The sequence below is a fragment of the Canis lupus genome, chromosome 11 (assembly GCF_048164855.1).
Source record: "Canis lupus baileyi chromosome 11, mCanLup2.hap1, whole genome shotgun sequence".
NCBI lineage: Eukaryota > Metazoa > Chordata > Mammalia > Carnivora > Canidae > Canis > Canis lupus.
The window spans coordinates 10527926-10551578 of NC_132848.1; the positions used below are offsets into that span (position 1 = coordinate 10527926).

Sequence of the window (23653 nt, forward strand, 5' to 3'; positions counted from 1 at the left end):
TTATGCTGTGATTTTGTTGCCAAGGTGTAGTATAGTTATTTTTCATCCTCTTTTCCTTGAACCTTTATGCTATAATTAAGAGTTTAACATACCATTCTAAAAAACCATTACAGTTTTAATTCTTTTTTTTTTTTAATAAATTTTTTTTAAATTTTTTTATTTATGATAGTCACAGAGAGAGGGAGAGAAAGAGAGACAGGCAGAGGGAGAAGCAGGCTCCATGCACCGGGAGCCCGATGTGGGATTCGATCCCGGGTCTCCAGGATCGTGCCCTGGGCCAAAGGCAGGCGCCAAACCGCTGCGCCACCCAGGGATCCCTACAGTTTTAATTCTAACTATCCCCTTATCAGAGTTTTGTAGACCTTTGCCTTTTCATCTTGAACACCTCTTTTCAAAAATTCTTTTAAGGCAGAGATCTAATGGTGAACTCTTTCAGCTTTTGTTTCTCTGGGAAAGCCTTTATTCCTCCTTCATATCTGAAGAATAACTTTACCCAGTAGAATATTCTTGGCTGGCAGCTTTTATCTTTTAATATTTTGAATAGGTCATTCCATGCTCTTCTGGCCCAAAGAGTTTCTGCTGAGAAATCTGCAGTAGCCTAATGGGAGTACCTTTGTAAGTTAATATCTTTTTTTCTCCTGACTGCCTTTAAAACTATTGCTTTATTGTTGCCTTTTGACACTTTTAATATAGCATGTCTTGGAGATGGGTTCTTGTTTTGTTTTGTTCTGCATTGAGATAGCAAGGTGTTTTATTAGCTTCGTGGACTTGTATACCCAGTTCTTTTCCCAGGTTTGGGATCTTCTCTGCTATTATTTCTTTAAATATGCTCTCTGGTTCTCTTCTCCTTCTGGGATACCCATTGTTCTTATGTTGGCTCTTCCAGTAGAGTCAGATAGTTCTCATAGGATTTCTTTACTTTTTAAATCCTTGTTCTCTCTCCTCTTCCACTTGAATAATTTCTATTATTATTCTATTATTTCTATTATTATTATTCTATTATTTCTATTATTTTTATCCTCGAGCTCACTAATTCTCTCTTTCATAGGATCTGCTCTATATCCAATGCATCCTAATATATTCTTCATATCATTTATTGAAGTCTTCAACTCTAGAATTTATTTTTGGTACTCTTTTAGGATTTGAAGGTCTTTGGTAAAGTACTCCTCTTTATTTCTGAGATCATTGTGTTAACTTTCTGAATTTTCTTGTATCTTGTTGAATTTCCCTATAACAGCTCTTTTAAATTCTTTATCAATTAGGTTGCAATATTCCATGTCTTGGGGCTTAGCTGCTGGGAAAATGTCAGTTTTTGTGATAATGTATTACCATGGTTTTCCATGGGGTTTGATGAAAAGTGCTTCTGCCTCTGCATATGAAGTAGGGAACACTTTTCTTATTTAGGCATAGTTTTGTTTACTTTGTGTCTTAACAGTTCAAGAGGCTGGTAGTTCAGAGCCTTCATTTTGTTTTCCAGAAGGTGGCGCTATAGCATATGTTTTTGGTTTCCCTTACCCAGAGCTGACTCTCACTAAGGTTGGCAGCAAACATGAAAAAGGGAGGTGGGGGAAAAAAGCAAAGGATGGCAGCAGAAGAAGAGACAAGTGGTGTAGTTAGCTCTTAGGCTTTGGGTATGCCTACTACCTGGAAGGGGTGTTTTCAAGTTGGAAGGGTCCCTAGTGGTCCATGAGCAGTCTTCTTGATTCCTGGGGCAGAGAGCAGGAGAGTTTTCCCTCAGTTCTCTTTGTTTACATTCTTCCCTTTCCTTTTCTCCCTCCCCTCTCCAAACTCAATCACTGCCATCTCTCCTCAGAGAGCAGGACCAAGCAGACCCTCTTTCACTGCCTTCACCCTCTACTTCCTTTGTAAAAACAGTTGTGCTGGCTCACTGCTGGCCAGCCTGCACCCTCACCACTGTCTCTGCTGCCTGTGAGCTTCACTGCCATTTCCCTCACTGCCACTTCCTCTGCAATCCAGGGGATCTCTGTGTCTTGGTGTGCTGTGCAGGGGTACCTCCCCACCCCCCCCTTTTTTTGCCTGTTAATGGATCTCTGAGTAGTTGTAAATCAAAGAAGAGAGAATAAAAGAATGACTCATGCCGCCATAATGTTGATGTCCCAAAGAAATTTTCTAGGTCTGATTCTAAATCCCTTTAATCAAAATAAAAGTAATTAGAACTGCTCTAAAAATATACATTATTTCTGGGGCCCCTGGGTGGCTCAGTTGGTTAAGAGTTTGCCTTTGGATCAGGCTCCCTGCTAAGCCTGCTTCTCCTTTTCTCTGCCGCTTCCCCTGCTATGTTCTCTCACTCTCTCTCAAGTAAATACATATATTATAAAAATCACATTATTTCTATCATAAGCAATTGGCCCAGTACACAAGAAAAGATATAAATGTTACGTGAATAATTAAATATGTGTGGTTCAAGTCCAAATCGAGCTTCATATAACAGCTACCTGAAGAATCAGTCAAATGTTAAGAAGACATTATGGCTTAAATGGACTTTCAGGTATATCACCAACAAATTTAGAGTATTAGCTATTCGTCATCTTCAATAATATATAATTTAATTTCCATTATCTCATAGATGTCTATCTTCATCTAGTATTGAACATTAACTAGTCTTTCTACCTGGCTAAAGTTGACATTAGCTGAAGTTTGAACTTAGTCCACAGCATCTATGCATACATGTTTGATTTGCTGAGACTCAGCTGTATGGTGTTTCAAACATTTATTCGTTTTGCTTTGGTGCTGTTCACCATGTGTGCATATGCAAAGTGAACTAGCTATGTGAATGGTTATATGCAGCAAAAAAAGAAATATGTAAAAAGAATAAATAAATAATTTGAGCCTTTAAAAATAGGTAGTGTTTCTGTTTTTAAAACTTACAGAATAAGGAAATAGGACTGAAACAGAATAATTCTTTTTCTATGAAGTAACATTAATTTCACCATTTTCACTTAGGTAAAATTTTTGCCTACAGGTGAATTTTGTCCCAAATCTTGGAGAAGTGTAAAAATTGAGATGAAAAGTCAATTCATGAGACCATGTCTTCCTTTACCCCACCTGCACATGACTGTTCACTTCAGAATGCCTTATATCCTCTAAAGCGTGGCTATCTTCTATAAAATAAAAATGCTTTTTAAATGCTGTAACTTAGGAGCACACGGAAGTAGCATTTTTTTTAAGATTTTATTTATTTATCATGAGAGACACACAGAGAGAGAGAGAGAGACAGAGACACAGGCAGAGGGAGGAGCAGGCTCCATGCAGGGAGCCTGACGTGGGACTCGATCCCCGGTCTCCAGGATCAGGCCCTGGGCTGAAGGCGGCGCTAAACCGCTGAGCCACCCGGGTTGCCCGGAAGTAGCATTTTAAAACTAACCATAGTTTTGACAACATTACCCCCATACTGCATCTTTTTTTGTTTTTGTTTTTGTTTTGTTTTTAAAGATTTTATTTATGTATTCATGAGAGACACAGAGAGAGGCAAGACATAGGCAGAGGGAGGAGAAGCAGGCCCCATGCAGGGAGCCCCATGTGGGACTCGATCCCAGGAATCCAGAATCAGGCCCTGAGCCAAAGGCAGAAGCTCAACCACTGAGCCACCCAGGCATCCCTGTTTTGTTTTAACTTTTAAACTTAACTATAACTTTAAGTGAAAACAAGGAAATTTCTTTAAAGATTTTATTTATTCATGAGAGACACAGAGAGAGAGAGTGAGAGGCAGAGACACAGGCAGAGGGAGAAGCAGGCTCCATGCAGGACTCAATCCCAGGACCCCAGGATCACGCCCTGAGCCAAAGGCAGACGCTCAACCACTGAGCCCCCCAGGTGCCCCATATCCATTTTTTTTTTTTTTGTGATAGGAAAGAAGTGATACTTTCCCTCTACATCAAGTCTTCACATTTCTTCTTACATCTCTTTTTCTTCTATCCCTACTTTCTCATTTTCCCTAACTAGAAGGGGGAAAAAATCATGTTGTCTTTTCCTATTAGAGGGAAAATAATCATGACCATGCCTCTCTACACTTAAAATTACATTGAGCATAAGAGATTGCATTGAACATAGAAAAAACTAATCTAAAATTACACATTGTATTCTACTATTTGCTTGTTCGCCCCTCCCCCCCATTAGACACTAGGCTTCTTGAGGCCAAGGAACATTTCTTACTCATTTTGCACACACGGTTCCCCTCTGATTTATAGTGTATGAAATATCAATTAGGATTTGATGAGCCAATGAATAACTTCATCAGATTATAAAAGGTTGGCTTTTGAAACTAATCAGGACACTGAAATTTTTAAAGGATCCCCTGTTGATCTCTGCCCTCCATTCTGAAGGTGTCTGCAAGGCACCAGAGGGAAGGCTAAGACTCCAAAGGATTGGCCCCAAATCTGTTTTCTGAGAACTGCTGTGGCATGCTGCCATATACACACACAGGCTGATGTTAATAAACACCAACTAGAGCCGATTGTGACTTTCTCATCCTTGAGCAGATGAAATGAACCCAGCCATAGCGAGGATACTTTGCTATAATAATCCAATAAATACTTTTGAAATGATGCTTACTTTTGTCTTTTGCATTAAAGTCTGAGAGTAAAGCCAAGCGGAGTAAAAAATAAGGAACACCTCCCCTTTCCCCCCAAAACCAAGCAGAAATTCCAGAGATTTTGCCAAAACTCCCCATAGATTTATCACTTCTTAGGAGACTTTGCACAGAGAACTACAAAATCTCCTTTGCACTATAAGAGCCAGATGTTACTGTCAGATTGTAACCATCCAGGGCTACATGTGTACACACATTGCACAGTCATCTCTAACTGCACACAAGAGGCACAAGAAATAGAAGTTATGACCTGACTCAAGCTTTTTCTGAGCTGGAGGAAGATTGCCACTGGCTAGTTACCATAGGTGGTTTCTCCATACCGAGACTTCCCATCACTAGGGGACACGATCATTCTCAGGTGAGGAAGCCATGAAAACAAGAAGGCTTCCTGCCTAAGAAAAGTGGTATATGCAATAGAGATGGGATTTGTTTAGCTATAGCTGTGTCTCATCCTCACAGTGTCCCATCAGCATTTGATCTGAAATAAATTCTTCCAACTTTAGACACATCATATTCCTATCTAATTACCCCTCCAAAAAAACATTCTTAGGTAAATAAAGTAATTTTGGATCACTTGGTATTAGAAAATACCCTGAACTCCACTCCCCTACAGTGGTGTCAACAACTGGAAGTTGAGCATTTTACAGTAGAAGTTATATTTTTCCATTTGGAGCTCTCCTGGACAGCCACCAAGAATTGTTACAGACAAATTGTTCTAGCCGTTCAGTTTCAGCGAAGAGGTGGAGTTCAGAAGGGCTTGTGTGGATATGAGAGCTTAGCTAGATGATCACAAAAACAACCATGATGTACTAGAAGAAAAGCTGCAGAATAAATGAGAAAACTGGAACATCACACCTGGTATAAGCAAATCCCTTCTTTCACCAGAGAGTGAGGAGGACTTTGTCAAAATAAGTGTCAGGGTTAGGAGCCAGGGTGGAGTAGCATGGGAAACTGAGTGCAGGATCTAGGTGCACAGAAAGTGTAAAAATCCATAGGACTTCTGGGCTACCAAAGCCTAATGACAAACCACAAAAATTATAAGGTGAATGGTCATCTTATCCTGATTTTATTAGGCTAAACTACATGAAATTGTTGCTGTCTTCCTGGGTTTGACAAACACATATCCAAGTTCATATGGTTCAACCTAACAGTGCAAGTCCTGCTGAGTGAAAGGGAATGATGCTCTGTCTCCACCTGTCCTGGTGATACAGGTCTGATGGAAGATTTGCACCTAAAAATCAGAGACCTTTACCTAACCTTCTCTGGAGCTCTGGTGTTCCATTGAGGGGGTCCCAGGGCCATCCTTGGAGGGCGGGGAATGGGTTGGAGTGGAAATCATGTGAATGAGGCACTGCCATTCCTGTCAGAAGTGTACCATTTTGCCTACTTTGTTGTGGGATTCCACCTAACATCTGATGTAGAAAAGGAGAGGGAAAGGTTCTTATGCTTTTTAAAAAATGGTTCAAAACCTGTAGAGCATGTTCATTTTGTTAGAGGAACCCAAATATAAATCTTGACTTCTGGAATATTGGAGTTTTAAAACTGTAAATCCAGAGGATCATGAGCAAGTGTGTTGATTACATCATTTCATGAAAGGCAGGAAAGACTTTTCATTCTTGATGTTGGGAATCTCCCTCCAGTTCAGCTAATGTCATAGGCAAAAAAATACATTCAAAACAGCACTGTGAAATTTCAGAGGGTGAAAAGCATATTTCTCAGCACATAAATGAAAATGAATCTTGGCAAATGGTTATATACAGAAAGAAAGGTCATCTTTTTGCCTTTAAACTATTTGGGACAAAGGGTGAAAAAGGGTGTTGTTCAAAACACGAATAAAGAAAAAACTCCCCTAGGGATGTACACCACATGACATGAAGCTGCTGCTGGCCTTCGTGGTTCATGGCTGTGTTCGAAGTGTTTATGTAGAAACTGGACAATGGCTTGTGTAGAATCTGGGCTGTGTCTACTTATTGAATTTGTTTGGTACTTTTTATGACAAATAACCAATTAATTTAGTCCAAAAAGCAGTTGGGGTAGTTGAGCAGTAGGTCAATTTATTTAATGGAGTTTTCTCCAAATGGTAGGGATAAATTCATCAGCCAGTTCAGGCAAAATACGAAGGTGGTTGCACTCATGTGGTTACAATTGCAGTCATAAGCCCCACTTTTTCAACGAGCTGACTTAGGCATAAAGGACCCTCTGGGAGTCTAAAGACAAATATCTGTTTAGCAAGTGTTTTTAATATGATCCCATATTTAATTTAAAATTGTAAATAGCTGAGCTTATCTGTGAGCTGTTATTTGAGGACGTGTTAAAGTCCCCTTCGGTGTAAGCCTTATTTCAAGAGAGTTTACACCGAAGGGGACTTTTCATGCCTTGCAAAAGAAATGAGGGTTTTAAAATTCTTTTTTAGTAAATAGCACGGAGATCTGTCTTACTCTATACTGCTGTAGAAATGAGAAACAATCTACCTGAAGAAAAGATTGTGCTAAGGAACAGAAGTACCTCTTGATTGAACAATGGTCTTAGGATTTTAAAGCAAAGGGGACAAAACTACCTCCCAGCGACTGGCAAAAACAAAAGATATAATTAAATTAAAAATCTGCTGCTTACCTGAAACCAAAAGACCCCATCTCCACAGAGATCTGAATGAAGGGGTATTTTCTTTCAGAGGTCAACTTAAGACTCTTTACATAAGGATCATCCTTACTTTATGGCACATTGTACCTCATTTTTTAAAAAAATTAAGTTAGTAAGCCCAATTCCAGCCTCATTTCATTTACTGTTTAGCTTAGTACTAAAAATGAGCTACTAATGTCTCGGCCCTTTGTTATGAAGGATTTTCTTTCAATGCCTACCAGAAGGGTGGCTTAGCTGTCTAAGTATCCCCTTTAAATACCTAGACTCCCTGGAACCATAGATTGGATTCTCAGGAGGGCTGGGGAACCCCTTAATTATTCTGAAATAGGTGGTGCAGCAGGCCGTTTCCTACAAGGGTGCCATTCTGCAAAATCTTGAAAACCAAAATACTCTGCGGACATTATACATTTGATAACTGTTTTCCTCTTATTTGGAAAAATACTGGTTCACTGTACAATCTCAGAAATCTTGAAGCATGTTGCTTTTCTCTTTTGTATCCCTTGCACTTTCTTAGCATGCTGTATCCTATGCTATGTACAAACTTTAACCATATTTATTCGGATAAAGATTGTATTTTGAATTTGGCGGAGTTAGTCCCATATAAGGAGGAGCCCGCAGAGAACCACACTTTGAAGTCCATGTGGTTAGAAAGGGCTTTTCTGCGTCTTTCTGTGATGTGTTCTATCAATGGGGTCTTTTTAGCTCTCATTGTCTTGTTTTAACATTGTATTAACCCAAAGCACTTGATCTTCAGAGTCCTTTGTTGTTGATGGCTGGAAAGCTTGCTTTTACCTACTACGTTGGAGATGTTTAAATGCTACAGCTGAATGAGAGATTTGCATGACAAGCTTTCTGAAAGGTTGAACTCTCTAAACATAAGGAACTCAAAATTTCAGTGCTCTAAGATTTTGCATGCCAAGCCGACAAGGTCCCTAAAGTGTAGGAACTCACCATGTGCGCAGACTTACTAGAAACAGAGTCCTCAGAATCATCTAAATAAGCAAGTTAGAGGACTTCGCAACTTGTTCAATTGAACAGCCATCATGAAATCCATGCCTTTAAAGGGGACTTCTTACCCTCCATGGTTGGCAATGAGGGAAGACTCTCCAAGTGGGAGGGAGGGGATCAGCTGGACCCGGGGTGGCGGGGGGGGCGGCTAACTCCTGTCCTCTGGCATTCACCTGTCATCGGCGGCCTCCTAAACCTGCTGAGGAAGCCATGGGCTCCTTCTGGCCGAGGTGGCAGTGGGGAGTCCTGAGAGATCCCAAAGAAGAAAGTGAAGCTGGAGGTGGAAGTCAAAGCCACTCTCCTCCTGAATTGGACCTGGCTTTGAATTTGACCTTTTTTGAGCGGGAGGGGGCGGGGAATGGTGAAGGAAGAAAACAGGTTTCCTCAGAGCCTATACAGGGGATTAAAAGAAATAGAAGACTCAGCTTGTTTTAGATAGAAAATGATCTTAGGGGAAGTTAATTTGATTCCCTATGCCTTAGTTTCCCTGTGGGGGAGAAAATGGAAATAATAAGGCCTGGATCCTCCTGGTCACCAAGGGGCAGCTGTTAAAAAAAATAGAAAGGAAGGACACCTGGGTGCCTCAGCGGTTGAGCATCTGCCTTTGGCTCAGGGCATGATCCTGGGGTCCCGGGATCGAGTCCCGCATCAAGCTCCCCGCATGGAACCTGGTTCTCCCTCTGCCTGTGTCTCTGCCTCTCTCTGTGTGTGTCTCTCATGAATAGATAAATAAAATCTTTTAAAAAAATAGAAAGGATTTTAGCTTCTGTATGGGAAATGCATATGTAAAGTATTCATGTATTCAGGTGCAGGAAAATACACTGCCAACCACACTTGACGATTCATATGCATAGTTGTTCTAGATTCATATGCTCTTGTTCTAGAGATGTAGTGGCCAACCACGTATTTTGATGACAGGAATCCCAAGGGGCAACTGGTTTCAAGGTATCAGCCCTTTCCTAAGCCAGGAGATGCCTCGAGGAAGATAAGAACCTTGCAGTCGGTTTGGTGTCCCAGAAGATTTCCAGACTAGAGTTTGTTTCCTTTCCCTTTTTTATGAATGGCTGCAGTATTATGCTTCCGTCTGCATTTCCTACCAGAGCCATTCATAAAAATAAAAACAAAACAAAATAACAACAACAGAAAACTTTCTCGCACCGCCTGGAGCCCTCGGGTGCCAGAGGCCGGGGAAACTTCCTGGCAGCCGTCACCCCAAGCAGCATTGAGAGCATTCAAGGGTCTGTTTGTTTGGTGGCCTGAAAAGTATGAAGTGCTGTGTGGAAGGGCAGCTGGTGGAAGTTCTGTGACACGGACTAGGCCGGGAGCCAGGGCTGGCAGAGGTTCAGACATTGTCTTTCCTCTCATTGAAGTGTCAGGACCTAATTCATGGAAAATCGGGTGAGCTGGCAACCCTTTCAGAGGATTTCATTGAGCCCCGCAGTGTGCAGGAGTCACATGAATGCGGGATCCTCAGCCAAAAGAGGAGGGGAACTTCTGAGCAGCCGAAACCAGTCAGCCTGCAAGAATGTGTGCGGATTGGAAACGGTTTGGGAGTCAACACGGGTACAGGTGTAACCGGCAGGAAGAAACAGAAGGAAGAAAGTGGTCTGTCCTTGCAGAGGACTCTTGAGATGCATGCTCTCTTACCACACCCCTTTGAACCCCAAGAGTTAAGAGGTCCTAATCATCCTGGGGTGAGTTCCACCTGGAGAAAGTATCCTCTTGAGATCAGGGCTTTTAGGATGTCATGTCTCCTGCGATTGAAGTTCGAGGGGGAGAACTTTTTTCTTTTAGGTGAGCCAAAGTATTTTGCCATTAAAAAAAAAAAAATGTTTTATCTTGTTCTTCTAAAAAAAAAAAAGAGCTCTGATGATTTTTCATCTAACATATTTATTAGTACACCAGCAACAGGACAATCACACCATCACAGAAATTCTGAGAGGAAGGAAAACGAATGGGAGCTCTGCACCCCATGGTTTTAATGAATTTGCCCTAACTTCTGTTATTCGGGAGAACGGTAGTGATTTTATTTTATTTTTTCACTCATGCCACAAAAGCATGTCCCTGTCCACATCCGAGTGGCTCAGTTGTGTCTGTAAATCCTAGTGATGTGTAGATAGAAGAAGTAAGGCTTCTATTCAGACATGAGAGTGAGTACTGGGAGTAATCAATCAAAAAGCTTAGGATTCAGGTGCTACTTTTACCAAGAAAGAATAACTTAAATATCTTTCAAATATTCTAATTATTGGAAAATTAATTTAGTCTGGGTAGAAAAAAAGCTTCCCTCAGATGTTTTACTCAAAAACAAATTCTGCTCTACATACATAATTTAGGAGCTATAGATATAAATATAACAAATTAGTCTGCAAATGAAACCATCAGGAAAGTGAACAAACCACAGAATGGGAGAAGACATTTGCAAATCATATTCTGATGACCCTCATATCCAGAACATGTAAAGAGCTCTTACAACTCAATAATGAAAAGACAAACTTTGACGTGGGCAAGAGATTTGAGTAGTGTTTCTCTACAGATGGTCTACAAATTGCCAATAAGCCCATGAAAAGATGTTCAACATCATTTGTCATTAGGGACAATCAAATCAAAACCACAGTGACATTGAACTTCACACCCAGTAGGATGTTTATAATTTAAAAACAGGCAATAGCAAATGTTGACAAGTATGTGAAGAAATTGGGACCATCACCCATTGCTGGTGGGAATGCAAAATGGTGCAGCTACTTTGAAAAACTGTCTGGTGGCTCCTCATGAAGTTGTTAACATAGAGTTTACCTGTATGACCCAGAAATTTCACTCCAAGCTATCTACCCAAGCAAAATGAAAACATGTCTCCATTAAAACTTATGCACGAATGTCCGTCGCATTGTTCATGATAGCCAAATGGTGGAGACAACCCAAATGTCCATCCCCTGAAGGGTGATAAACAAAATGTGGTATGTCCATACGATGGAATGTTACTCAGTCGTAAAGAGGGATGAAGTACCGTTGAGTGCTACCACACGGATGACCCTGGAAAACATGATGCTGCGTAAAAGAAGCCAGACACAAAAGACTATATATTGTATAATTCCATTTACCTAAAGCTTCCAGAATAGGCCAGTTTGTGGAGACAGAAAGCTGAGAGGTTGATTAGGGATGGGAGAGTTACCAGGACGGCGGGAGGGAGTAGGGAGCAGTTGATAATGGGTATGGGGTATTTTTTTGAGAGGAGGTGAAAATGTTCTAAAACTGGATCTTGGGATCCCTGGGTGGCGCAGCGGTTTGGTGCCTGCCTTTGGCCCAGGGCGCGATCCTGGAGACCCAGGATCGAATCCCACGTCGGGCTCCTTGCATGGAGCCTGCTTCTCCCTCTGCCTGTGTCTCTGCCTCTCTCTCTCTCTCTCTGTGACTATCATAAGTAAAATAAAAAAAATAAATAAATAAATAAAAATAAAACTGGATCTTGGGGATCCCTGGGTGGTTCAGGGATTTAACGCCTGCCTTTGGCCCAGGACGTGATCCTGGAGTCCCGGGATCGAGTCCCACGTCGGGCTCCCTGCATGGAGCCTGCTTCTCCCTCTGTCTGTGTCTCTGCCTCTCTTTCTCTCTCTGTGTGTGTCTCTCATGAATAAATAAATAAAATCTTTTAAAAAAATAAAATAAAATAAAACTAGATCTTGATGGTGATTGTAGAACTCTCTGAAGACGCTAAAGAAACTTTGAATTACACACCTTATGGGCGAATTTTATGGTATGTAAATTGTGTCTCAAGAAAGCTGAGTGTTTTTAAACAAAATGCTAACAAATTAGACCCTTCCACTCCTCAAGTGAATCTGATTTTCGAACCAATTTTTTATCTTTACTTTGCAGACAAGTGTCTATATCTAAAACATACATACTTAGTTATTTTTATTATGTATATTTCCTTTTAAAATGTAACGGTTCCTTTTTGTTTGTTTCTTTCTCAGCCACAACAAGTCGTTCAGAAGAAGCCTGCTCAGGTAAGAGATGATCATTATGATTTTTTTCCTCCCAATTAATATTTTACTACTACTTTTTAGTAGAGTAAAAAAGATACGACCCCAAATTAAATTTTTATTTAGTATTTTTCTACTTTTGGTTAAGTCAGTATCACAGTATTCTTACACATTTGTTGTGTCCGTTAGACAAAGCCCAGAATACATAGATTGTGTCACTAAAAACCCTGGGGGCGGGGCACCTGGTTGGCTCAGTCAGTACCCATGTTGGTTGTAGAGATTACTTAAAAATAAAAATTAAAAAAAAAAAACCTAGAATACCAAAGCTTGAAGTGTACAAAGCAAATATAAATACTTTGAAAAGTAAAATCTTTATTTCAGTGCCTCATATAAAACATTTAGTAATTTTATCATGTGTTTTGTTAACTCTTAAACATCAAATTTTGTCCTTTCCTTTTATCGATCCATATTACACTCACTTGAAACAGGACTTACTAGCTGAAAAATATATTGTGATTCATGACAGGAGACGTATTCTATTCCATAACTTTTGATAACCCCAAAGAAGCCCGAGGAACTGGGAAATTAAGTTATACCAATTTTGCCGATTGATGAATCCTCAAGTCCTCCCCCATTGGCTTGGATCTCATTTTCTGAAGTCTTGGCAGCATCAAAATTAGGAACCAGTTTTGCTTCTCTTATTCTTTTTTTTTTTTTAAGATTTTATTTATTTATTCATCCGAGACACACACACAGAGAGAGAGAGAGAGGCAGAGACACAGGCAGACGGAGAAGCATGCTCCATGCAGGGAGCCCGATGTGGGACTCAATCCCGGGACTCCAGGATCACGCCCTGGGCCGAAGGAAGGCGCTAAACTGCTGAGCCACCCAGGGATCCCCTACTTCTCTATTCTTTATGCCTTATGTGCCTTGTCCTAAATGTAGTCGATATATAAAAACATAAGAATCATATTTATTGAGGAAATACATCTTGAAGGAAAAAATCTGAAGAATAAATTAACCATGATTGCCAAGTATGTGAGCTGATATTAAAATATAAGAATGTCCCACTCTTCTCCCCTTCTGGGTTTAAAAAGATGCCCACGAGGGGGTTCCTGGGTGGGGCAGTCAGTTGAGCGTCTGACTCTTAGTTTCCACGTGGGTAGTGATCTCAGGTTCATGGGATCGAGCCCTGTGTTGGGCTCCGCACTCAGTACAGAGTCTGCTTGAGATTCTCTCTCCCTCTGCCCCTCCCCCTAAAATAAATAAATAAATTGTAAAAAAGATATGCCCAGGAGATCTGAGTATTTCACGCAGAACCTGCTGAAGTAAGTTGTTCCCCAGTGTCATGGGTTACAGAGTTCTGTTCGTTGTAGTAGATCTCTTTCATATAATTTAAAATATCGATGGGATCTTTTCCCTAGAGGTCTCTACAAAGTGTACTTTCCACCCTGTTCTCTTGGGACAGTGGTGGCTTGGATGGGGAAGACCATCCAAGCAATCCTATGTGTCTACTATGCTTTACGAATGCTGCTTGAAAGGGAATTGAAGCTTATAAACACATGCATGCATATAGGGGAAATGTGTCTGAATAATTACATGTGTGTGTTAAGTAAAATAAGAGAGTTAATGTGAAAAAAAGATTCTCACGGCTGCCCCCATTCCTAAAAGCCAAGAGTGATAAGGAGTACTAAAAATAAACGCCCAGTGTTTGACTGGTTGTAGACAATATTTAAACAAAACAAAGTATAAATAACAATGATATTTTAACTAGGTGATTCCAAATGTATTTAGCCTCTCATCTTTCATCAGTAAGAACATCAAGAGAACGTAAATTTAAAAGTCAGTGCCGGGACGCCTGGGTGGCTAAGCAGTTGAGCGTCTGCCTTCAGCCCAGGGTGTGATCCTGGAGACCCAGGATCAAGTCCCACATGGGGCTCCCCGTGTGGAGCCTGCTTCTCCCTCTGTCTGTGTCTCTGCCTCTCTCTCTGTGTCTCTAATGAATAAATAAATAAAATCTTTTTAAAAAATAAATAAATAAAAATAAAAGTCAGTGCCTTTGGGTCAAAGGATACTGCAGTGTTCACTGTTGCATCCCTGGCTATGAACAATAGATTAATAACCTTATGTGGTCTGCTAATGACATTGACTCAGTCTCTGTTCTTGGTGTTGTAAGGGAAGATGAGGCAAACAAAAATAGTTATTGCATCTGGGAAATGTGTGATCTAGTTGAGGTTCTTTTTTTTTTAATTTTTTTTCCTAGTTGAGGTTCTTAACCTTGAATATTAGAATAACCTAGACATTATATTAGAATATAATATTCTAATATAACCTAGACATTATAAACATATATATAATATGTAATATATATCATCATATATATATTCATGTGGTTATTATATATATCTCAATATGAAATATACATATGTGTGTATTTGTGTATTTATCACATGTTGTATATACCCCTGAACCCTGCCCAGTAGCATGTAAGGAGCCGGCCCTTGTGAACCACTTGTAAGCATCTCTTTCAAATTGTATGTTTGGTGATGTCAAGTAGGGTAGCTTAAAATTCACTCTGGTGTGAGCCTTTAAGGCATGAAAATTGACAACTACTACAAATCAGAACCCTCTTTTTCCTGGGGAGCAAGTTTACCTACACACTACTGACCCCACCCTTCCGTGATTCTGACTATTTGGTCTGAAGACCCAAGCGTCAGTATTTTTTATGAACTCTCCGAGTGACTCTAATGTGTAGCCAGCCAGGGCTGAAGACGATACTCGGCGAACATGCATGAGAAGACATTTGAACATTTGTTGAACAAATGACCACAGACTATCAATGTGTAAGAGGAACAGAGGGGATGCAGATGGATGAGTGGAATGCCATGTGTTACTTAAGGGCATAATTCCTGGAAGACTTTTTTTTTTTTAAGATTTATTTATTTATTTGAGAGAGAGAGGGAGAGAGTACACTCGAGTGTGTGAGCTGGGGAAAGGGGCAGAGGGAGAGGGAGAAGCAGACCCCCCACTAAGCACGGAGCCCCACATGGGGCTGGATCCCAAGACCCTGAGATCATGACCTGAGCTGAAATCAAGAGTGGGCCGCTCAACCCACTGAGCCACCCAGGCGCCCCTGGAAGCCTTTTGATTTTGTTGTTTAGTGGCAGAGGGGACAATGGAGATGTAAATTAGCAAAAGAAAGGAAGATGTTATCAATGAAATGAGTGGCATATGCAAAAGTAGAAAGGCAGAAACAAATAAATCATAGGTGCAGATGATCCATGTGGCCGAAACTGGTTGCAGATTGGTCAGTAATACATCAAGAAAGCATAAATTTTTTTCCCAAGAGAATCAAGACTATCAGAGAAGGCACAGATGGATTGGGTTGGCCTTCACTGATCTATCTAGCTGTCTTACAGACCCTGCTCTAGATACGCCCTCCCAAGGAGAGTTTAGAGTTAAAAAAAAAAAAAGAAGAAGAAGAAGAACATGAGCTCATTGGGCTTCCTAATCTATATTGTCTAAGGATACAGTGATGAATTATATAAACACGGGGGCTACGTGGAAGTTCATGGAGGATAATGTAAATTTAACACTACATTCAAAAGGATCTCTTCCTTTTCCATCTGTTTATTTCAAAATACCCCCAGATGGCTTTTCCATGTGGCAGTCTGGATAAACTCAGGCTCATATCCTCTCTTCATCGACAGTACTTTGAGGGGCTACATTCAGATCCTGTTTTGAGGTGGTGAAATTTTCATACAATTAAATATTTTGCATCTAAGGAAAAGGGCGCAGCAGTGTGTAAAAAGACCTAAATTTTGCTTTTTGGCCCCATCACTGGGTGAATTAATCTCTCTGTTCCCCATTAATCCACCCATGCCCTGGGATAAGAACAACATAGCCCTTTGCTCCCAAGAAAATTTTGAGAGATTCAAAATATAAGTTCCAGGGAGTATAGCTATGGTGTGACTTATTTTTTGGATGCTGGGTTTTTCGTTTCCAGAGGTTTATACTCTCAAAAATCCTGGAATTCTCACTCGTTCAAAGCGACTATCTTTTTGACCTCCCGTGTTTTCACTGTACTTTTTAAAAATAAAGGTTGTTTTAACTAAGGAGGAAATGTTACCGTAATGGCTACATCCTCTCATTAGGACTAAAACAGTCAAAATCACTTCTCTTGTATGTGTGTCACATTTATATGGAATTACAAAGACTCTATTGTAAAATACCCTAATGTCATCACATTGTGAAAGCTCCCCAGAGCTTCAAGAATGCCACTTCTTGAAACTGGAATACAAAGCAGCAAAATTCATTCTGAGGAGACAAGTCTAGAATTATGATAGGTCTCAAAATCCTGATATATGTTTGTGTATATAAATACATGTGTCCAATTGAAGAATAAAAATGTAAGGGAAGCCCTACCGCAGGGGGTTGTGTTTATGAAGCCCACCAGGTGCCATCAGCTAGAGACCTCAAGTGTGTCCCACATCCTAATGGAAAAGTTAATGGTCTCTTAAAAATCTAGAGGGGAAAAATCAGCAATATTCACATTAATCTTTTAAATTATAAGAATAGCAAAAATGAAGCATAGTGGGGGGGCGCTCTACTATATTTTCATTGAAAATGAAGAATCAGGCAATAAATAGAAATTAGCTAATACGTTAGTTCTTTAGCAAACTGAAGCCCTTGACTTCTCAACCACATGGATCACATCCTTAACTCTAGTAGGAAACAGTGGTAGGATTTGTTGTCATTGTTATTGTTCCTCAAGTTTTTATTTTGATAGGAATAAATCCCATGCCATCTCGGACTTCTAAAAAGTTTTTGCTGGGTCGTCAGATATCTTCTCGCGTTTCCTGATTTCCTTCTTTTAAGGCCTTAAGAAGACATCAGAAGTGACTCCTGCTCTTTAATTCAGACTTTTTTTTCTCACCTGAGTCCTACCCAAAGGGAAAACAGGTTTTAAAAAATCCTGATGGTTCTCCTTAACTTTCAACCCAAAGTCCTCATTGTTGTGCTTCCCTGGCAAGCTCCACCTCCAGCAAGGAACACAGGTATAAACCTGCTCCTTTTCAGTTTCCCAGGGAGAGGCTTGGAAAGTTCTCTGATGCTGGAAGAGTGGAAACAAAGCTTTCTGTTTCAAAGTAGAGTTTTTACTTGCGAGTAACATCTTCTGTGGGTGGTGTGTACCTGGGCAAAAGAACTCTCAGTAAGCTCAGTTATCGTGGGATTTTTTCCCTTCTTAAAAAAAGAAGAAGAAGAAGAAAGGTTGAATGTTTTTACAGGGACTTCAAGGGCCGTTTTAAGGATGTTTATATTTCAGACAACCTAAACATTGTTTGAGCAAAATGAGAGATTTCATTTTGGGACAAGCAAGTTGATGGATTGCAGTCAGCATCTTGTTCTTCCAGAAGGCGTTTTTACTGGGGGCTCTGGGTCTAGACACACAAAGGAGAAAGGAGGAGGGAGTCAGAGGGGAGAGCGTTCTCAATCTAAAAGACTCTCTCGTCTTTTAAATGGTACCTCGGCCAATGCAGTAAATAGTTCCTAATAAATCAGACTTGCAAATAGTCACTCTTCTACTCACTCAGGGAACACCATGATTTATGCTGCCTAAGTCATAAAGAGTACTGATTTCTTTTTATTTTCCCACTTATGCTCCTTCAAGCTGGTAAAAACATTTTGTGGGCCAGTAAATGTTCGGTACCAACTGGCAAAACGTGAAGAATTCTGTCAAAGCCCCGCCAGAGTGGCACTGTTTTGTTGTATATGCAATACTTTTTGACTTAACCCCTGACCTGTGACATTGCAGAGGTCAAGGGAAAAGGAGAGAGCACAGTAGAAGCCAACGTTTAACCCTTACAGTAAAGTGGCTCAAGGATATAATAGCACGGGGGTAGGGCAAGAAAACCTATCAAAATGATTATTAACCATAAACCTACAAAGTACTTAGCTTGGCTCACCCTTGTAATAAAGGAATATGGGCAGGGTCAAGTCAGCTGGGTCTTGGCAGGGAATGTCTCAGAGAGATGACAAACTTCTAACAGAAGTAAAAGAACATCACTCAATTTGGGGCAATATACAAACCTACCCAAGGCAAAATTTAGAGTTTCTGGGCTTGCCAGATTTCCTATAGGAGGTTTTTAGGGTTTTTTTTTTTAATGCTTTTATCTCTTTATTCATAAGAGACACAGAGAGAGAGGCAGAGACATAGGCAGAGAGAGAAGCAGGCTCCATGCAGGAAGCCCAGTGCGGGACTTGATCCTGGGACCCCAGGGTCACACCCCGAGCCGAAGGCAGACGCTCAACCGCTGAGCTACCCAGATGCTCCAATTGTAACTAGTTTTAGAACCTCGTCTTTCTAAAAAGAAAATCTAAATGTTTGAATAGTAACATGTTGCTTTGTCCAAGACACTTCCTTTACATTCAGAAAGTGTTTGCTAGACTCTCAAATGTATATTGAGAAATTATTTGTTGACCTACTAGTATGACTGATCTTTTCCTAATTTTATCCAAAAGCCCTAACTCAGAGTAATGAAAAATGTTCAGTGAAAAATGTTTGATTAAAATCCAGAAATGGTCTCCTCCCTGGCAACAAACACAACAAATATGCAAAAACTTATACACATAGAAAAGCAAGAAAAAAAAGTTTCTCCTGGTCTGTGCCATGAACAAACACGTCTGGAATATAACCACTAAACGTCCTTTGACATAATCATTTTTTTAAAAACTGCTTTGCTGGGGGTGCCTGCGTGACACAGTCGGTTAAACATCCGACTCTTGGTTTTGGCTCAGGTCTTGATCTCAGGGTCGTGGGCATGGAGCTGAGCACGGAGCCTGCTTAAGAGTCTCTCTCTCCTCCTTCGGCCCCTCTCTCGCCCTCGCTAAAAAAATAATAACAATAAAATAAAAAAGCAAATAAAAATAAAAACTACTTCGCATGAAAACAAGAACATCCCTCAACAGTTTTGGAGATGTTCAAATAAATTTCCTTCTTCTTAATGCTTCCTTCATGCAAAATCCTCTTGCTACGTCTTTAGCTATTTTTCAACCATGAGGCTCCTTTGGTAAGCCATTCTCTCGGTGACATAACCCTGATCAAGGGTGCAGATGGGACAAACGAGTACATTTTAGAAATCAATGAAATCTTGTTTTGTTTTCTTTTTCATTTTTATTTAATGTTTCCTTTCTCAGCAGTCTATCATTGAATCACGAGTAAAGAAATAAAGATAGAATGAGTAACTAATTAACAATGATTATTCCACACTATATATCTTACAGGGTGTCTTACTCTTTTCTGTTGTCAAAATTTTCCCATGTGTGATGAGCACTGAGGGTTATACTATCTGTTGGCAAATTGAATTTAATTTTTTTTTTAATTTCCCATTTGGTTGTCACATTTTTTTTCTCACCCCCTGCTGGGGGGTTAAATGGGTCACAATGAAAATATATCATGAGTCCATTAATGCCACGGTTGATGTCGGTGGTCAGCGACCTCCAGGATTAACCATCTTTCCCTTAAACATTCCTCAACACTGACTTTTTTAAGTTGGTGGTGACACATGCAACCTCAGGAAGGACCTCAACACTGACTTTTTTAAGTTGGTGGTGACACATGCAAGGTATCCCGACACTCGTATATTTCTAGACCCATTCAGCCAAAATAAAGAAAGGATGGGGTGCAAATGCCTCAAATATCCCAACTTCTTAGGTCTCCTGGTAAAAAACACATTTCCCTGCTGGCATTTCCACCCAGAATACTTTCCACTTGCCAGATTATCTGGTTTATATATGTTCCATTTAACATATATTTTTTTTAAATCTGATGTAAAGGTTTCTTAGTTGGAGGAAATAATCACTTTCCATTAAGTTAAACAGCCTCAATCCATTTTAAATTAAACTATCTGACAGAGAAACAGAAAAACTCAGCTCTGTGGTCTTGCGGACCATTTAGCCACAGATGGAACTTGAAAAATCTGTTTCTGGTCGTTGCTACTGAAGCAGAGTCCATTATTTCTGCTCTGATGGGACTGGCTGGAGATACTCAGGAACGTGAAAAACTCTTGAATGTGTTATTCCGAGGCCTTAAGGAGTTGGACATATTCAGATGACAAAAAGAATTTGTCATTAAACTATAACGACTCTTTCTAGACAACCAGGTATTTGTAGGTTTATTGGCAAGATAGCTTAAATTACAAAAGTATTTTTAGCCTGCAGCGTTCCATAATAAAAGAGTTACAGAATTCTTTGCAATCAAGGAGAAAAAAAAATGAGGATTTATTAAAGCCGACATGGTCTTCTGTGCTTTTGCACTCTTTACTACACACAGAGAGGGGGATCCTGGGGACCCAAGTCCTAAATTTTGCAAGGAGGGTATTTCCGTTTCCCGGTTCCATTTAGAATTCACTGGCCTCCCTTCCACTGCAGACCTGCTGTTTAGTCTGCATCTGAAAATTAAACCCAGAGCTTCGGCTCTCACATTAAATACTTAACTTTCCTCCCAGCACACACCCACGCTTGTGTCTGTGTGCTAAGATCTGTGATTAGACGCTTAAGATGTTTTAAAATTCCACCAGGCATTAAAGGATAAGATTGGATATTGGGCCGTCTTCTTCCTCCTTTTGAATCAACGAGCGGAAGCATACCCAAAGGTACATGCCACATGCAGGATGGAGATAAGTGCAAACTCTATTGCTAGGTTTTAGTGGCGTGTTTTTTCAAGCTTAACCAAAGCAGTGAAAGAGTTACATTTATTAAATTCCTTTTTTTTTTTCTCATGAACGAAAGAAAAACTAAGGCGAAATGAGCGCAATTTTCCTGGAGTCATAATAAAAATAGAGCTCTCCGGCTCTGCCCGCTTTCCTCTCCTTCTCATCGGTTTTCTTCCCCCAAAACTTGCACGCTTCACCCCGATGTGGTGCAGCCTCCGTGGTCTTTGTAAAGTAGCCGCGTGAATGGCTGGGAGCTGCTCGGTGTTCAGAGGTCGTGGTGGCTGGTGCTCATAAAAATGTCACTATGCACTTCCACTTTGAAAAGTCCTTTTATCCCGCGTTCCTGCAGCCCCATTCCAGCAGTTGGCCTCCGTGACCAGACTGCTGCTGTTTGCCTTCCCACCTTGCGGCCCAGACTCTAACGAGATGTGTGTAACTCCTGGCTATGAGATTCCCATCTCCTCATTGCCTCAAAGCTGCTCTTTGGGCGGGGGGGGGGGGGGGAGCAGTGGGGCCTACATGAGCTCAAAGGTCCTTTGGCCCATATGCTGCAAACGTGAAGTCATTGAAATAAATATCTCAAGGTGCAAACTATTGTCTAGAACGGGTGGCAGTGTCTCCTAAGTCACCTAAGGGGACTGCATCTCAGGTGTCCCAACCAACTGCTCTACGCTGGAAGCAAGATTCTGGGGGAGGCCAGACCCAGCTGCTCAGCCCCTCCATCGCTTTGCAGCATAGAAGGGCCTGTGTGAGGTCTGGTGAGCTGCGATGCACAGGGCAGCTGAGGGTGGGGTTTCCAAGGTCATCTTTTTTCCTGACAGGGAAGGCTTCTCTTAATTATACCCATGCTTTTGTCACAGCAACCACACATGTAGCAAAAGTCAAGTCACTGAAAAGGTGAAAACAGGTTTGCAGGGGTGAGAAGTGCCACACGTCCCACCGTCCTCTGCTTGGCAGCCATGCTGTCCCTTGGAGGGTGGCCAGGGGGGGGCCATGCCAAGAAGAGGGAATGCTCCACTGACTAGACATTGGAGCAAACCATCACTGGGAGCATGTGAGAGCCACATCACTTCCCAGAGGTAACAGACTGCGGCCCCCACCCTCTGACAGCCTAGTTACTTAACCCAGTACTGACGGCTACTAGTAGAAGAATTTCAAGGTCAGCGGAAAGATAGATTAGTAAAACAACTATCCGTGTCGTGTTAAGAACTGTTAAGTAAAGGAAACAATATGAGGGACCATCATCTTCAGCTGAGTTGTGTCGAAGGGATTTAAATAAACCACTTACATCTCGGGAGCTTCAAGAGCTCAAATCAAGCAAAGTTTCTGGGAATGTTTTGAAAAGCCGAACGCATTCCATCTACTACAAGGCCTCTGCGAGTTCATGGCCCGAAAATTCTGTTTCCTTCTGGATTTGGAAGTACTTTGGTTTCCAGATAGTATAGAAAAAAATCGAGCTGGTAGGAATTGGAATAATTACAGCCAAAGCCAGAAGGTTTTCCAGCTTGCCTGTTAGTTTGTTACCCGTAAGAGGAAGGCGTGAAATAGGCCTGGCGGCTTTTGTGCTGTGGTCCGTCTCAGAGCAGTGCCCTAGGTTCACACCTCGTGTCCTAACGAGAAGTGAGTCATCTGGGGACCCGTGAAGAGCGTATCTGCCGAACAGCTTAGTGACTTTCTGGAATTTAAATATTAAGTGAAAAGACAGGGTCAGGGGGCAGCTGAACCTTGGCTGGTCTCCCTTTCGTCTGCCTGTGGCTTTGATCATGCTACATCCTCCTTTGTGGCCGGGACTCCATGGAGAATCTCAGGGTCATGGCCTGTTGCCTATCAAGAGGTATAAACCTGCTGCTTAAGTATGTGGAGCCCTCAGTTTGAGGGTTGGGGGCGGAGGGGCGGTCGATGCATACGTTCCACATTTCCCACATAACCCGAAGCAGACTAAACAAAACCGGTGTGAAATCTCCTGACTTGGTGCTGCTGTGGTTCTATTTTTTAAGCTGTAATCCATTCGTTTGTGTGTGTGTTGATTCCCAGGATTTACAGCTTTCTTGAGTCTTTGGGGCAAGGGAATGTTTGGAACCTTTTGCAGAGGGGTTTGCAGTAAGCAGTGGTCTGTGGTTAAGGCCCAGGGTAGAGCGGGTGAGCGAGGGCCTGTGCGTGTGTGTGCACGGATGCGCGTGCATTCCTGTGCGTGTGCGAGGGCCCGTTCACGTGGGCCTTTTCCCCTCCCGTTTGCTGCTCTTACGCAAAAGCGTCACACATGGTAGCATTTAGGAGCTCCTTCACAGCTGAAGTGTTTCAAACACTAATGAATGGAAGTTTGGTCATATAACGCAGACAAGCTTGAAGGCATGCTTTACTGAATGGTGTACTGTGGTGACCTGGGAAAGGAAGAGAGGTATAAATTGTGTCAGTTAGCCACCCAGACAAAATGAAGCCATGTGGAAAATCAAATCTATTAAAGTATGAAGACTGTTATAAGCTGTTTTAAGCTGGCCATTCTTAAAGGGGGCTCAGTTGGCGGCAGGAGTAAATGTTTACCTCTTCCCCTAGATCTTTTTCACATGCCGTCTTACGAGACAGTGTGCAGCATTTGATAAAAATCATCCTCTCACCAATGACACTTTTATCAGAAATGTTTATTGTCTCCGCTTTACCACCCATGTCCTGAAAGGTACTGCACGTTTGCTAAATAAGCAAAGGCA

The 23653-nt window shown here is 41.3% G+C and overlaps 1 protein-coding gene across 1 annotated transcript in view; it reads left to right on the plus strand.

The window, feature by feature from the left end:
* The window catches only part of HMGA2 (high mobility group AT-hook 2), a 145172-nt gene that overhangs the window by 117388 nt on the left and 4131 nt on the right, over positions 1 to 23653 (plus strand). Inside the window, exon 4 of the mRNA XM_072843147.1 lies at positions 12226 to 12258. Within this exon, the coding sequence (XP_072699248.1) occupies positions 12226 to 12258 (33 nt within the window). The remainder of the gene's footprint in view (positions 1 to 12225; positions 12259 to 23653) is intronic.